Below are 15,637 nucleotides of genomic sequence, written 5' to 3' on the forward strand. Positions count from 1 at the left end.
CAGGGGTCTCCCTCAGCAAGAGGGCTACACTGGGAGTAGGAGAAAGGTCCGTGGACGATGGGGAGGAGCATGGCTACTTACCCACACACCTGGGACAGCATTGCTGTGGCTCCGTCACAGGCTGGGGGCAGTGGACAGGTGGACAGTGGAGGCGGTAACAACTCACATGGGCGCTCTGAAGGGGACACAAGGGTCAGCCCTGGTTCAAAGAACCATCGTCTTCCACCTGTACCTGTCCTTTCCCAAAACTCCCACCCCAACTGCAGAAGTCTGAACTTGTCGTAAGCCTGTGATTGGACTGAAAACAACTAACTCAAGTGTGCCCAGTTCCTCCCCATTCCTGCCTACCAAGGGGATCTCACTTGGCCCACACATCCATGTGCCTCCCCTATCCTGAAGGAGGTCAGATCTGGTCATGGACTTGCTTAAACACTGTCCCCTTCACAGAGAAAGACATGTAAGCCTAGAGTTGTTTGACATTGATCTTGATGCTTTGACTGCGCTATTTTAACTCTAGGGCTTGGTCCTTTTAACTCTGGGCCTGAGCCTTGTGGTCAACAAAGGAATGAAACATGAGGACAGGTGACTGGGAGGGGGTGTGAGACTAAAAACCTGATGTAGAGAAGACGGATGGCTTTATGATCCACCCCTAAATCTCTGGGAGGTTTGGGTAATCCTGGACAAAGCCTTTGGAGTTGGCACCAGAGAAGGAGGTGCCTGAAGTTCCTTCTCTTTTTTAAGTATAGCAAGTGAGAGAACTGGGCAGGGGAACATACGCAGAGAGAGACAAGCAGAAACCGAGGGAGCGTGGCCACCACCCCTCGTGGGGGGCTTCCCAGCTCTCCAGGCAGTTTTTTTTTTGGCCCCTCAGCCTTCCCGCACCTTGTTCTTCACTCTGTTACAAGAGTCACTCTGCTGTATTGTGATGAACCATTTACACCTGTGTCACCGATTCAACCACGAATTCCAAAGAATAGTAGGCATGGCGTCTTGCTCCAAGTAGTGGCTTCTGGAGTCTGAATGAATGCATGAGTGAGTGAATAAATGAGAGTAAGGAAAGGAGGGGTCGATGGTCCTCTCCTAGATGAAGGGAGCCTGCTTTGTTCACAATTCTGAAGTTGGCGAAGTTTGTTTCTAGCCCCACTTCTCCCCCTGGTTCCTTCCTCCTGCCCTCTCCCTGGACCTGAGTTCCCTGATAGCACTTCTCCCAGAGGCAGCCTCTTGCCCCATGGAAGACCCTTGACTGGCCCTACGCCTTCTGGGGTCACTGCTTCCCAAGATGGCCAGAGGTAATCGCGAGGACTAGTCAGTGCTAAGGGGCATCCCAGAATCCACAGAATTGGTCTGAGCTCTAATAGGGGCCTTCTAGAGGCCCAGCGCACATGGGTGCTTAATAAATGTCTAGAGGATAAACTAGACACTAGACATCTGAGGCTCCCAGATGAGAAACTACGATGGAGTGCAAGGGACTGTGTGGCCTGAAGAGTTGGAATTGGTCTCTTGATTCTGGCCTTGGAGGAGCCAAGGATGGCGATGATTATTAGCACCACGAAGCAGGAAACAGGATGGAGACAGGTTAGCGGTGAAAGGGCAGGTGAGGCACATGGAAAGCCCTTTGCAGTCACAGGGAACCTCTCAGGAAAGTCATAGCTTCCATTTATTGAGTGGCTACTGAGGTAGGGCCTTTATGTTATATAAAAATCATCCCACTTCATCTTCTCAACACCCCTAGAGGTAGATACCATATTATTAGTCACACTTCCTAAATAAGAAAAGAGCCTTGAAAGGTTAAGTTGCCTAAGATCACACAGCAGGTAAAAACTGTCACCAGGGCCCGTGTACTTTCCATGATGCTGAGCTGCCTCTGGTGGGTAGGCGTGGACTCATTCATGCTCAATATTCGCTGCAGGTCTACTGGGTGCCAGGCCTTCTTCTGAGCACTAGGAACGTAGCAATGAGTGGGACCAACAAGGTTTGTGCCCTCCCGGAGCTCACATCCTAACAGTGAAAGATAGACTATTAAAGAAGTAAGCAGGGGCCGGGCACGGTGGCTTATGCCTGTAATCCCAGCACTTTGGGAGGCCGAGGTGGGAGTATCACTTGAGGTCAGGAGTTCGAGACCAGCCTGGCCAACATGGCAAAACCCTGTCTCTACTAAAAATACAAAAATTAGCCGGGCAGTAGTTGTGTGCCTGTAATCCCAGCTACTTGGGAGGCTGAGGCAGAAGTATTGCTTGAACCCGGGAGGCAGAGGTTACAGTGAGCCGAGATTACGCCATGGCACTCCAGCCTGGGCGACAGAGCGAGACTCCAACTCAAAAAAGAAAAAAAAGAAAAAGAAAAAAAAAAAGTAAGCAAGTAGGAACAAGAAGATTTCAGATGTTAAATTTATGATATGTAATAAAATAGAGGGCCTGGCGTGGTGGCTCACGCCTGTAATCCCAGCACTTTGGGATGCCAAGGCGGGCAGATTGTTTGAGGTCAGGTGTTTGAGACCAGCCTGGACAACATGGTAAAACCCCGTTTCTACTAAAAATACAAAAATTAGCCAGGCATGGTGGTGCATGCCTATAATCCCAGCTACTCGGGAGGCTGACGCACGAGAATCACTTGAACTTGGGGGGCAGAGTTTGCAGTGAGCTGAGATTGTGCCACTGCACTCCAGCCTGGGTGACAGAGCAAGACTCTGTCTCAAAATAAATAAATAAACAATAAATAAATAAATAGAGGAATATTATTTCATTAATGGGGTAGACTATGTTAGAAACAGCTGTCAGGGAAGGCTTTATAAGGAGGAAACATTTGTGTTATGAACTGGGAGATGAGAACTGTTCGTGAGAAGATCTGAGGGAAGAACATTCCAAGTGGAGGAAACAAGTTGGAATGAGGTTCAAGTGTTGGAAAAACCGACAGAGGTCAGTGTGGCTGCAGCAGAGTGAGCAGGTATGAAATGAAATTGGAGAATAAGGCCAGGCGTGGTGGCTCATGCCTGTAATCCCAGCACTTTGGGAGGCCAAAGAGGGCAGATCACGAGGTCAAGAGATTGAGATCATCCTGGCCAACATGGTGAAACCCCGTCTCTACTAAAAACATAAAAATTAGCTGGGCATGGCCGTGGGTGCCTGTAGTCCCAGCTACTTGGGAGGCTGAGGCAGGAGCATCACTTGAACCTGGGAGGCAGAGGTTGCAGTGAGCCGAGATTGCACCACTGCACTCCAGCCTGGTAGCCTGGTGACAGAGCGTGACTCCATCTCCAAAAAAAAAAAAAAAGAAAGAAAAGAAAAGAAATTGGAGAATAAGACAGAAGCAGAGCCCTCAGCGGGGAATTTGAATTTTACTTTAGGTCCAACGAAAAGCTATTAGAGGTCTTTTTTTTTTCTTTTCTCTCTTTTTTTCCCTAAGTCAGAACATGACAATCAGCACACAGTCTCTGTATGCCTGTCAATGAGTTCGTCATCTGTTACTGGAGGGTTTTAAGAGCAGAATGACATGATCAGTTTCATGCTGAGAAAACACCATTCTCACAGGGCGCGGTGGCTCACTCCTGTAATCCCAGCACTTTGGGAGTGAGCCAAAGTGGGTTTCTCGAGCTCAGGAGTTTGAGACGAGCCTGGGCAACCTGGTGAAATCCTGTCTCTACAAAAAATACAAAAATTAGCTGGGCATGGTGGCACACACCTGTGGTCCCAGCTACTCAGGTGGCTGAGGTGGGAGGATTGCCTGAGCCTGGGAAGTCAAGGCTGCAGTGAGCTGAGATCGCACCACTGCACTCCAGCCTGGGTGCCACAGCGAGACCCTGTCTCAAACAAAACAAAACAAAAAAAACCATTCTCACTGCCGCATGGAGGATGGATTTAGAGGGGGAAACAGGAAGACCTGTTAGGAGGCTTGTGTGGCAGCCCAGGAAAGAGATGACAGATGATGGTGGCTTGGATTAGGGGGAGCGGTGATGGTGGAGAGAAGTGGAGGGATTGAGGGTATATTTTGCAGATACCAGCAAAAGTCCTCTGGGTTGAGGAAACTGTATGTGAACTCTGGGAAAGGAGAAATGAATTAACTCCAATGGCTTAAAAAACTTGGACTTTGTCAACTGGACCACATGATATGTCTGGAATTTTCTGTTATGATTTCCTTTCTATTCTCTGGCTATATTTCATAAAGTCCTTCTTGAAAAGGCTGATTGGCCTCAGATGTGCTAAGGCAAACCGAGGGGAAGCAGTCATGGTGGGGGTTGTGTCCCCATTTCTACTTGGGGCCAACACGGTAGAAGCAGTGGTGAGTCAGGAGGAAAGACCCCAGGAGGAGTGAGACCCCAGTGTCAAAGTCAGGAGGGGGGCTAGCCACCCCCTCCGCCACCCCACAGGATCTCCTCCAGAGCTCTTTCTGCTCCCACCCCAGAGGGTTCTGTTTTAACAAGGGAGACTCTTAGAGGCCTTCTGCATTCCTCTCTTGGCTCTGTGCAGGGAAAGAGTGGGGCTGGGAGGCTGGTTCGGGGTTGGGAGCTAGCTACCCCTCCCTCCAAGCACCAACACCCAGACAAAGAAAGCTGGGGACATCCACACTGGGCTCCAGGCAGCTGAGCTAAAGCCAAGGATTTTTCAGGCCTCCTAAGCCACTTCCTCCTCTTCCGCCCCTCCAATCTCATACCTTGCTTGTGAATTCTGGACCACATGGGGGTCTCATTTATTCTACCCAGTTGATTTTACAAGGCCCTGTGGAGGTGCTGAATTGTTGTGGGGTGCGATGGGGTGGGAGAAGATGGAAAACAAAAACATGGTCTCTACCCCAGGTGGTTCAGCCTTTGGCAGGGAATCATGCCAGGTGTGAGTGAGGGCCCAGCAAGTCCTAGCCTCAGAGGTTCAGTCTAGGAGGGGCAGTAACTATGTTGCCTGGTCAACAATGATCAGGAGAAAGGGGGAGAGAAATTTATGTGGGATCCCAGAAGAAGAAAATCCTTCCAGGTGGAGGTCATTTTCCCATTTGGGCAAATCCTTGAGGAACAAGTAGTTGGGCTAGTGGAGGTGGGGGAACACATCCTAAGGCAGGGCCGAAGTGGCTGGAGGAAATAGTAAGTGAAAAGGAGGGAATGGGAGATAAGGTCAAAAAGGCTCTGTCTTGGGCTGCGTGGGAGGCAGGGAGGCTGGCACCAGCACGAGGTAGAAAGAAGGCTGGGATGTGAGACGGGAGACCAGGGCCCTCATCCCAACCCAGCCACTAATGTTTGTGTGACTTATCTTTGGGAGGTACACAGTAGCCATCTAATCCTATATATTGAGTACTCAGTAGTGAAGTGGCTTGTCCCAAGTCTCTCAGCTGCTGCTGACAGCACAGTTCTAGAAGGCCTGGTCCTCCTTCTGGGTTGACCTCTCTGGAGGGTTCTCAGACATCCCTGAGACAGGTGGTCAGGTGGCCAGAGGAACTTACCTCTGAGCAGGTACAGCGCAGGCAGTACATCAGGCCTTGTGGCTCCAAGTAGGGGTGCCAGCTCTCGCCGGGGGAGTATCTCTTCCCATGGAAAAGGCAGAACATGTCTGGGCCTGGCAAACCGACCAGTGCCATGTTAGTCCCAGGAGGCTCCAGCCCAAAGACCCTGTCTCATTTCTCCTTCTTTCTAGCTCTAAAAGAGATGTCATCTGGGCCACTCAGGCAAAAGAGAATCTGCTAGACAACTGGGCATGCTCTCCTAGGCAAGGGGCCAGAAGGTCTGAGTTTGAATCTCGGCTTTACCACACACTTACTGTGCGACACTGGGCATGCCACTGTCTCTGAGCCTTAATGCTTATCTCACAGGGCAGTTAGGGAATCAAGCAGTGAAATGCTGTACAGATTTATATCATGGTATCAACATTAATCATTATGATTAGACAAATGAGGCCCAGAGAGGGTAAGTTACACCTGAGGGCCACACAGTAAGTCAGTCACCAGGCAGCGATGACAGCACCAGTCTCCTGACTCAGTCCCACGCTCTTCTGCCCTCACAATCATGCTTGTTTCCTTTTTATTTGTCCCATTTGGCTTATTTAGTACATCACCACACCCTTCCCTCCCTTCCCACCCCTCTCTCCTCTCCCATCCCCCTCCCCTGTACACACACACACACACACACACACACACACACACACACACACACGTGTACACATTCTCTGGGTCCTGTAGCCCACATTTTGAACAAAGTCCTCCTGGTGTGAAGATCACCAGGCACCTGTGTAGAGGAGGGTTGGCAGGGATGGCGCCCGAGGCCATGGCGCTGGGAGCTTTCTTGCTTTCATATTGTACTATGTCCTTATATTTTGGTGAGTCGTGATGGAAAGGTTGTTAGGAAACTGACTTTCAAGTATCCTTAAAAATGGTTGTTGCTACTACTGTGATTTGTGATTGGCACACCAATGGACTTTTTTGCAATCGCACATCAGTCGTCAATATCTGGATGAATGCTTCTAAGAATTACTAAAATCGTTTGTTCCATGGGTTGGCTATCTCTCCTACAATCCTGCATTCCTGAAACCTCTGCCTTTCTCACCTCCCATAACCCACTGATCCACTCCTGCTCCCACCTCCTACCCACTCACCTCCAGCCCTCGGTCAGATCTCCCAGCCCAGCACTGCAGCCTTGTGCCCTGCCCCTCTGCCTCCCGCCCTATCCTCGCCAACCCTCCTCTACGCAGGTACCTAGTGATCTTCACGCCAGCAGGGAAAAACACTCCATTGCCTGAGCTCTTTTCAGGAGGAACCGGGAGGCCCAGCACAAGCTAAGTGCCAGTAAATGTTTGTTGAATTAAATGAGATTGAAATATGGAGAAGGGAACCAACATTTATTGACTATCTTCTCTTTGCCAAACCCCTTATAGAAGTTAATTATCTCATTAACATTATCGTTTTGACCATTAAATTAGATAATGCTTGTAAAGTGCTTACCCAGTCCAGTTTCTGACCCTTAGTTGAATGCTATTATTATGATAATTGTGGTAACAATCACAAAGCCACTGCAAAATGGACATTGTCATCTTCTGGAATAGATGACAGTATCCGTCTTACAGTGGCTTTGGACTGTTACCACAATTATGAGAAGGCTCACAGAGACTATGCCACTTGCCTAAAGTCCTCCGCTAGGATTTCAGCCCAGGACTCCTGCCTCCAAAGCACAGCTCCTTTCTCTTCACCTCATCTCTCATCTCCTGTGGCTTTTTACCCAATTCCAGGGCCTAAAGGCTCAACTGCCTTCTTCTCTCTCTGCCCCACCGGCCACCATCCCCGACTCCCTAGCTTATTCTCTTAGTCCCCTGTTGGTCTAAAATGGAGAAGCTGCCTCTCATGCCTCCTTCTCATTTTCCAGAGTCAAGCATCTTAGAAACATGGGTTCTTACACTTCCTAAATCACATTCTCTTAGACTTTGAAACAGAATCGCAGAGCATTGAAAGCAGTAATGAGTTGGGTGGGGTGAGCGGGGAGCTCACATTCAGTGCAGGAATTCCCTCTCAGCACTGGGGGCTGGGCTGGCGTGCAGCCCCTGCCTGACACACGCCTCCAGGAAACAGGAGCTCATGGGCCATTCCTAACCATTAGAAGGTTTTCTTTGTAAGGAGCTGGAGTTGGCCTCTCTCGGGTTCCTCACATTGCTCCTGCTCGGCCCTCTTGGGCCTCCTAGAACAAAGATTTGAGACTGCTGTCACGATGCCTTCAGTCTGTGCTTCGAGGGTCGCTGAGAGTAGGAACACATGGCTTAGTTCCCTCGCCATTCCCTTCCCAACTCCCCAAAGTGGAGGAGCGATTAAAGTTCGCCTCTCACATTCCCAGCAAGCCAGCAAGGCCCGGCTGGCCCGTATCAAATGAGCTGTGTTTATCTCTCAGCCTCTACTGGCAGAGAGGGTGGGACACGGGCCCAGCTGGGGTGCTGGTCAGAGCCAGCCCAACTCTCCAAGGAGTGAATAATGTCTTTCTTCCTCAGTCCCCTCCTCCCACAGGGAGGGGGTGATTGCAACACTGCCACCACCTTAGGTCTCAGCCTGTTGCTGAAGAAGCCCTGTCCTACCTTCCTTGGGGCAGCCTTGTAGCCCAGGTCCCTGTGCCAGTTGGCACCCCCTTCACCTCACCGCCTGCTCAGAGCATGAAGACAGAAAGAGTGTCTCAGCCAATGCCCAGGCAGGAGGCCCCTTCCCCCCACCAATAGACCTGGCAGAGGCTGAGAATGTGGGGGGCCTGGCAGGAGGCCTCCAGTGGCCACAATCCCTACCCCACCATACCCTAGAAGGTGACAGGCACAAGGAAGGGTAGCATGGCCTGGAGCTCTCTCTTCCTCAAGTGAGATGAGTGCCCAAGGCCATGCCAAAACCAAGTAGGAGGAAGAACTGCCAGATGGTGACAGGCCGCCTCAGTTCCTGCAGTGCTGGCACTAGCCCCAACCCTTGAAGATAGCTGGTGAAAACAGTTTTAGTTCTTTAAGCCACAAGTTCACTGTGTGACATTCAGAGACTCATCCTCCTTTCTCTGAGCCTCAGTTTCCCATCTGCAAAATAAGTGGGGGGGGGGGGTAAGCTATGATCTTCAAAGATTTTCTGCATAGATACTTTATGAATCCATGATTTCAACATTTGAAGCCTCCAAAATTCTAGGATTCTAAGGTTCAGGATTTTGAGAATTCCATGTTTCTAAGAACCTGTATTTCCTTAGAACACAAAGCTTCTAGAATTGTCCAATGTTGTGGTTCTAAGATTCGATCATTCCAAGATTCTATGATTCTTGGATGTGTTGTGGTCTCATACATCCTAGGCTCTCAGAGGCTCCAAAGTGGGTTAGGATGAAGTTCAGGAAGCCAGTAGGACCAGTCCTGAGTGACACAGGTGTGTCACCTGAGTGTGAAGGAGGTAAAGTTTGTCTCATACCTCACTCCCTTCCCATACACTCCCTTTGGTCCTCTGTGGTGTTCCCACCTCTGCCCTGGCCTTGGACCTGCCCTGATTCCTCTCCCACCCCACCCACCAAGTCTCATCCCACCTGTGCCCATGCATCCCTCCCCATCTCAGAGACCAAGCATGCCTTTTCTCAGGGACCCTTTGGAGTCAGATCAGCTGGGGTTCAAATTGTGGATTTGGTTTTTATTTGCAGCCTGAATTTAGACAAGTTACCTAACCATTCTGGGCCTCTGTTTCCACATCTATTAAATGGAACTAATAACAATCTTTACCTCTCAGAGTTACTATAGAATTAGGTCAGAAAATATATGTAATATGCCTAGTGCCTGACATATATTATATGCTCAACTAAATAGGTTTAAAAAAAAAACAGATCTGGGCACTAACCCCAGACTTCCTCAATAGTTTGTTTCCTGTGGTATTTCTTTGACTCCCAGAGCTCTCTGTGGTCATCCCCAGGCACCTATTAGGGGACGAACATCATAGCACACACTAAGGCCAAATCTCCCAGGTCTCATTTACAACTGCACCAACCGTGATTCTGGTGGCCTTCTGCATTCTTCTAGCCCCACTCACAAACCAGATTAGTCTGCCTCAACTCACCTCAGGCCCACAGACCTTGGGCAGGGATACAGAGATGAAAGTGGCTCAGAAGTTGGAGGAGAGAATGGGAAGGCAGGAGTGAGAGGCAAGAGACCAGTCTGGAAGGAGAAGCAGAGGCTCACAGAGGGCTTTGAGAGCCCGAGAGGCAAAGGAAAGCCATAGAAAAGCTTTAAACTGGGGAGTCCCATGATCAGATTTGCATTTTAGAATCATCACTGTGCCCATAGGAATGGAGAACTGATTGGAGGGCAAGACTGGAGGCAGAGAGAGCAGGGAGGGGCTGTTGCAGTCATCCTGTTTTGAGATCATGCTGGACCTGGACCAAGATGGAAGCTATGCTGATGGGCAAAAGTACAGATTTGAGAAACACTTAGGAGGTACAATGGGCAGGCTTTGGGACAAACTGGATAGGATATGGGTGGAGAGGGCAAAGGAGCCATCAAGGTCAGGATTGAGGTTTCAGGACTGAACACATATGTGAGTGTGGGGCACTTGGCATAACAGGCAGTAAACATTATTGTCATTGGTAATACAGTAGTCCCCCCTCATCCTTGGGTGATACATTCCAAGACCTCCAGTGGATGCCTGAAACCACAGTTTGTACTGAACCCTAGATAGACCATGCATAGATTTCTTTTGCCTCTTTACAATTTCACAAATAGAAGATTCATCCTTATTGTAGATCTTAGCAAATTCACTATACCATATTTTTCCTCTCCTTATTAATTGAGAACTTTTACCTTTTTACTTAAAGAAAGCACTTTATGGCTTCTCTTTGGCATATCCAAATTGCTGGCATTGCTACTCATGCTTTGGTGCCATTATGAAGTAAAATAAGGCTTCCTTGAACACAAGCCTTGCAATACTGCAACAGTTGATCTGATCACTGAGACAGCTACCAAGTGATTAACGGGTGGGGAGCATCTACAGCATGGACACACTGGACAAAGGGGTGATTTACGTTCTGGATGGGACAGAGAAGGATGGCAACAGAATTCACCATGCCACTCAGAATGATGTGCAATTTAAAACGTGTGAATTCTTTATTTCTGGAATTTCCAATTTAATATTTCGGACCAAGGTTAATCACAGGAAACTGAGACCTCAGAAATTGAAACCATGAATACTGGGGGACTGCTATAGTAATATTACTTCCAATTATTCATTTATTTATTGAACTTTTTGTATGCCAAATATTATACACATACATGGGCCTGGTACATGACTTAAATAAAACAAATCACCTCCTGAAGGAGCTCACAGCCTAGTGAAGAACACAGATAGATACAATACATTCAGTCTGACAAACGCTATGATGGTGTGAGCATAGGGTCTTCAGGCGAGGCTTCTCTAGGAACGTGTTTGAGCTGGGTCTTGGAGAAATTGACAAGATGCAGAAGGGGAAGGACTTCTCAGGCAGTGGGTGCTAGATGCAAAGGCACAGAGGTGGGAGTGGATGTGGTTCATGAAGGACACAGAGGCTTCTCTTTGGCATATCCAAAGTGCTAGACACTAGCTCCCTTTCCCACAGGAAGTGTCCACTTGGATAGGCCACAGCCAAAGCTCCTTACCTGTCTGAACAGACTTAAAGTGACTGGACTTAGTTGATCTAATCTGATTTCAGGACAGCAATGTTTACCAGACAGATTCTAAATGTCACTGTGTCATCCCCAGCCTATCATGAGCTGGCTCCTGCCTGCTTTTCCAGCAAAACTTTTTGTGGTGGCCCTGTTTTCAGCCTCACCTCATCTTGCTAAATTCCTCACTCTTCCACCAGCCCCCAGGCCTCCTCCTACTGTGCCTTCAAACATGCTGTTTCCTCCACCTGGAATGGAATCCTCCATCTCCAATGTTTGACCAACTGCTTCCCATTCTTCAAAAGCCAGCTTAGATGCTACGCTTTCCGTGAAGCTGCCCCAAATTTCCAGCCACTGGTCTTTCCTGCAGAACTGAGTTCAGCCCCCATTACAATTCTCATCACAAATGGATTAGAGCTACTTCTTAAGTAAGCTTTATTCCTAACTAAACAGGGACAATCTTGAGAGCAAGGACCAGATCTCATTAAATTTTGTGCTCAATGCAGAGCCTACATAGATAGAGTTTGTGCCTGATGAACGAAATCAATGATGAAAGAACAGAGTTAACAAAGAGGGAGAGATTCTGGAAGAGAAGCCAGTTGACGGTCCTTAGTCCTGGAAGCTTCTTTCATTCTTTTTTTTGAGATGGAATCTTGCTCTGTCACCAGGCTGTGGTGCAGTGGCGCAATCTCTGCTCACTGCAACCTCTGCCTCCCAGGTTCAAGCGATTCTCCTGCCTCAGCCTCCCGAGTAGCTGGGACTACAGGTGAGTGCCATCACGCCCAGCTAATTTTTGTATTTTTAGTAGAGATGGGGTTTCACCATGTTGGCCAGGATGATCTCGATCTCTTGACCTCGTGATCCACCCACCACGGCCTCCCAAAGGGCTGGGATTACAGGCGTGAGCCACCACGCCCGGCCCTGGAAGCCTCTTTCTTTAACAAAAGGAGTAGTTCATTATATGGGAAGAGGGCCAATTCCCTTTCAGCACTTTTACCTTGCCACCTAACAGAAATTAGCTTCTAACAACCCCCGCTTTCCAGCTCCCTGCCATCTGAATGCTCAAACCACTGGCCAAACCAAATGACAACATGTACAAAAAGGTCAGGAGCCCAGAGTAGCTAAGGAGATGAGTGATTCCATGATCTTCATGCATAAGTCAAAATTTCCAAACTGTCTCCATCCAAGTTCCAAGTTCATCCCACAGTCTGGCTTGAAACTCTCATGCTGTGATAAAAGGTCTTTTATGGGGTCAGTTAGGAGGGGTTAGTGCGGTTGAGAATTCTTCCCCAATAGGAAGCAGAAAAGACAACTAGAAAGAAGCTTCTGGGCTGGAGGGGAGGCTGGTCAAGACCATGGAAAGGGCATCAGGAGGGGCCGGGGTGAGAGGAGAGAGGTCTGGAATTGTGGCTGGCCTGTCCCCAGCCTGCAAGAACTCAGGAAACCTGAGTGAGCCAGGCTGCCCAGGAATGTAGAACGTTTACATCTCTTCCCTCACACCCACACAGCCATACTTTCTCTATTTATTTATAATCCCCTCTTCACACAAACAAACTTGCTCCCCTCTGAGACACAAGCTCTGCTCTGGGCTCTGGACCCGATGGGAGAGGCCTCTTAAGGAAATCAGAAGAAAAGCCTCAGCTCCTCAGTGGCTGAGCTGTGCAACCCGGGGAAAGGAACTGCATTTCTCTGAACCTGACTTTTCCCTCTGGCACATGACAGACATACAGGAGCATAGAAGGGCCTCTAGGGAGAGAACTATCAAACCAGGAAAGGCAGCTCTGTTACCTGTTGAAGGGCAGGAAACAGGGTGGGGACTGTTCACATTTTTTTCTGCCTTGGACATATATGCTTAGATTCATAGAATCGTAGAAAGCTAGGGACTCAGAGATATCCAGTCCCCTGTTTCCTTTGTGGGAAATTGAGTCCCAGAGAGAGATCAGGACTTGACTAAGCTTGATTCACTCCAGCACAATCTTCAATGCCACTCGTCAGATGTGGAGAGAATGGTTACAGGGACACCCATCCCCTACTAGGCAGGACTAGAAGAAATGGCTTTAACTTGTAAACAGAAGGCTTCTGGCGAGATACAAAAAAGAACTCCTGAGTACAAGAAAGAGGATGGGGTCCTGGACAGAGGCAGGGGGACGCCTGAAATGATCTCTGTACTACACCTCCCGGGGCACCGCTGTCACGCCAGTCCTTTTCTTTGAGAATATGAAGGATTCAAGGTCCCTCTCCCAGAGTCCGGCGCCATGGTTGGCGGCTGGGGGAACTTGAGAGGCCAGTCCTGGAACAGGTGCAACAGCTGGAGCAACTGCGCAGCTGTTGCCGGGCTCTGGCTCAGCAGCCTGCGCGCCAGTGAGTGAGGCAGAGACCTCTGCTGGTAGGAGAGGAGAGGTGCAGAACGGCCCAGTCAGAGATCCAGAGAGAAGTCAGCCTGGAGCCGGACTTCAGCCTTCACTTAGGTGCTCCCCACTGCCTCATGCACACCTGCACAGGTAGATGGGGTTGCGACCAAGCTGAACAGACAAGCAGGTCCCCTCTGGCCGGTCTCCCACTACCTGCACTGCCCCAGGCCATCCAGGCACTTTTTTCTGGTGTCTGAGGGTCTGCCTGTCCACTCCTCCCTGGCAGGGCAGGAGTACCACCCTCCCACATCCCTATTCCAAAGGCCAGAGTGGACTCGGAATCAAGGCAACCACATCTTTAGGTTTTGGAGACTTAGAATCACGAGGTGTTAAAACTAGAATGGTCCTCAATAATCATCCACTTAAGTCCAACCATCTCACTTTACAGGGGAGAAAACTGAAAGGCAGAGAAAGGCAACCTGTCCAGGGTCACAGTTGGAATTGATGGCACAGCCAGGGCTGGATCCCTGACTTTCTGATTCCAGGTTTGCCCTCCACATCACATCCTACCAGGGGAGCTCCCTTCCTGTCCCATGCCTGCGTCTAGGGTCTGGAATCCATCACCTGGGAACGAAAGCTTCGATTCCCATAATACACAAAACCCTTGAAGAAAAAAATAGATGGGTTTTTTTTTCTCAGCAGGGTCTCACTGTGACACCCAGATTGGAGTGCAGTGGTGCAATCACAGCTCACTGCAGCCCCCATCTTCTGGGCTCAAACAATCCTTCCACCTCAGACTGCCGAATAGCTGGGACCACAGATATGTGCCACCATGCCAGGCTAATTTCTTTATTTTTTCTAGAGACAGGGTCTTGCTATGTTTCTCAGGCTGGTCTCAAACTCCTGGGCTCAAGTAATCCATCCACCTCGGCCTTTCAAAGTGCTGAGATTATAGGCGTGAGCCACTGCACCCAGCCCCATGTTTTTACTTGGTAACTGACTCTCTCCTGAAAGCAGGATTGGATGGAGGGAGGGAAGAGAAAGCAGAGCATACTAGACACCTACAAGGGACAATTAGGGAAGAGAAACAAAGAGAGGAGCTGAGAGGAGTAGGGCAGAAAGCACTGCAGAGGGAAGTAAGAAGATAGTAGGCCTCTGGTGGACACTCATCCACAAAGAGCTGAGTGTCTAGAGTGACCAGCATCACACGTCTCTGGCTCAGCCTGGGGCTGGGACCAGTACCGGTCAGTAACCAGGTCAGGGACCCAGCCTGGGTAAGGGGTCTTGTATAGGGGTGGAATTGGTGTTCAACCTGTGGCCAAGGTTGGAGGATTAGGGCTTGGCTTGTGGCTGGAATTGAAACTTAGTCTGTATTGGGATTAGGGCTCAATCTATGGCTGGAAATAGAACCAAAGAGACAATACTTTTTGTTTGAATAGCCTGAGGAGCAAACTGTTACCTGTGTTCACAGGCCCTTGGCATTCTTCAGGGCTCCGACACCTCAGGAGCGTGATACCACACAGACTTGAAAATTTCCATCTGTTAGCACTGTTTCTGAAAGCACCTAAGATATCACTAGATTTCTGACTCACAACAGGCTTGAGATCTCACTTAAACTAAGATGAGGACCTTTGTGAGAGACCTTCAAATAGCATCTTGGCAAGTGACTACAGGATCCTTTCTAGATTCATAGGCTGTCAGCACCAAACAAAATGAGGCTCAGATAAAGAAGTGATCTGTCCCAACTCACACAGCCAATAAGTGACAAATCAGGGTCCAGGACCCAGGTCTGTTTTTTTTGTTGTTTTTTTTTTGTTGTTGTTGTTGTTTTTTTAAGAGATGAGGTCTCACTATGTTCCCCAGGCTAGCCTTGAACTCCTGAGCTCAAGGGTTCCTCTCCCTCTCAGCCTCCCAAGTAGCTGGTGACTGGAACTACAGGTGTGTACCACTGTGCCTGGCTTTTGTTCTTTTCTTTAATAAATTTGCCGTGTGAACTTGGGCAAGTCACTCTTCTTTTCTGGGCTTCAATTTAACTCTAAGTATAGATACATTGATGGGTAGAAGCAGATGGTTTTTGATAGTTTCACCAGCTCTAACATCCAGGAATCTTAACATTCTCCAGTGAGTGCCAGTCCACCTCACCCTAATGAGTTGGCTCCAGGTCTTTTTCTCACATGTCTGGAGATCTGTATTTAC

At 49.0% G+C, this 15,637-nt stretch overlaps 1 protein-coding gene and 1 non-coding gene across 4 annotated transcripts in view; both read right to left on the minus strand.

The window, feature by feature from the left end:
* The window catches only part of CHRDL2 (chordin like 2), a 35,026-nt gene that overhangs the window by 16,939 nt on the left and 2,450 nt on the right, over nt 1–15,637 (minus strand). For 2 of the 3 annotated variants that reach the window (XM_054438844.2, XM_054438843.2), the window contains exons 2-3: nt 5,425–5,537; nt 82–175 (exon numbers count right to left, since the gene is read on the minus strand). In XM_054438844.2, the coding sequence (XP_054294819.2) occupies nt 82–175; nt 5,425–5,537 (207 nt within the window). Of the gene's footprint in view, nt 1–81; nt 176–5,424; nt 5,538–15,637 lie in introns of those variants that run through there. The other variant, XM_054438845.2, reaches the window with a different exon arrangement.
* LOC129009136 (small nucleolar RNA SNORD43) lies at nt 3,399–3,461 on the minus strand. The gene has a single exon (XR_008492673.1). It is a non-coding gene; the product is annotated as a small nucleolar RNA SNORD43 (small nucleolar RNA).

This window comes from Pongo pygmaeus, chromosome 9, assembly GCF_028885625.2.
Source record: "Pongo pygmaeus isolate AG05252 chromosome 9, NHGRI_mPonPyg2-v2.0_pri, whole genome shotgun sequence".
Classification (NCBI taxonomy): Eukaryota; Metazoa; Chordata; class Mammalia; order Primates; family Hominidae; genus Pongo; species Pongo pygmaeus.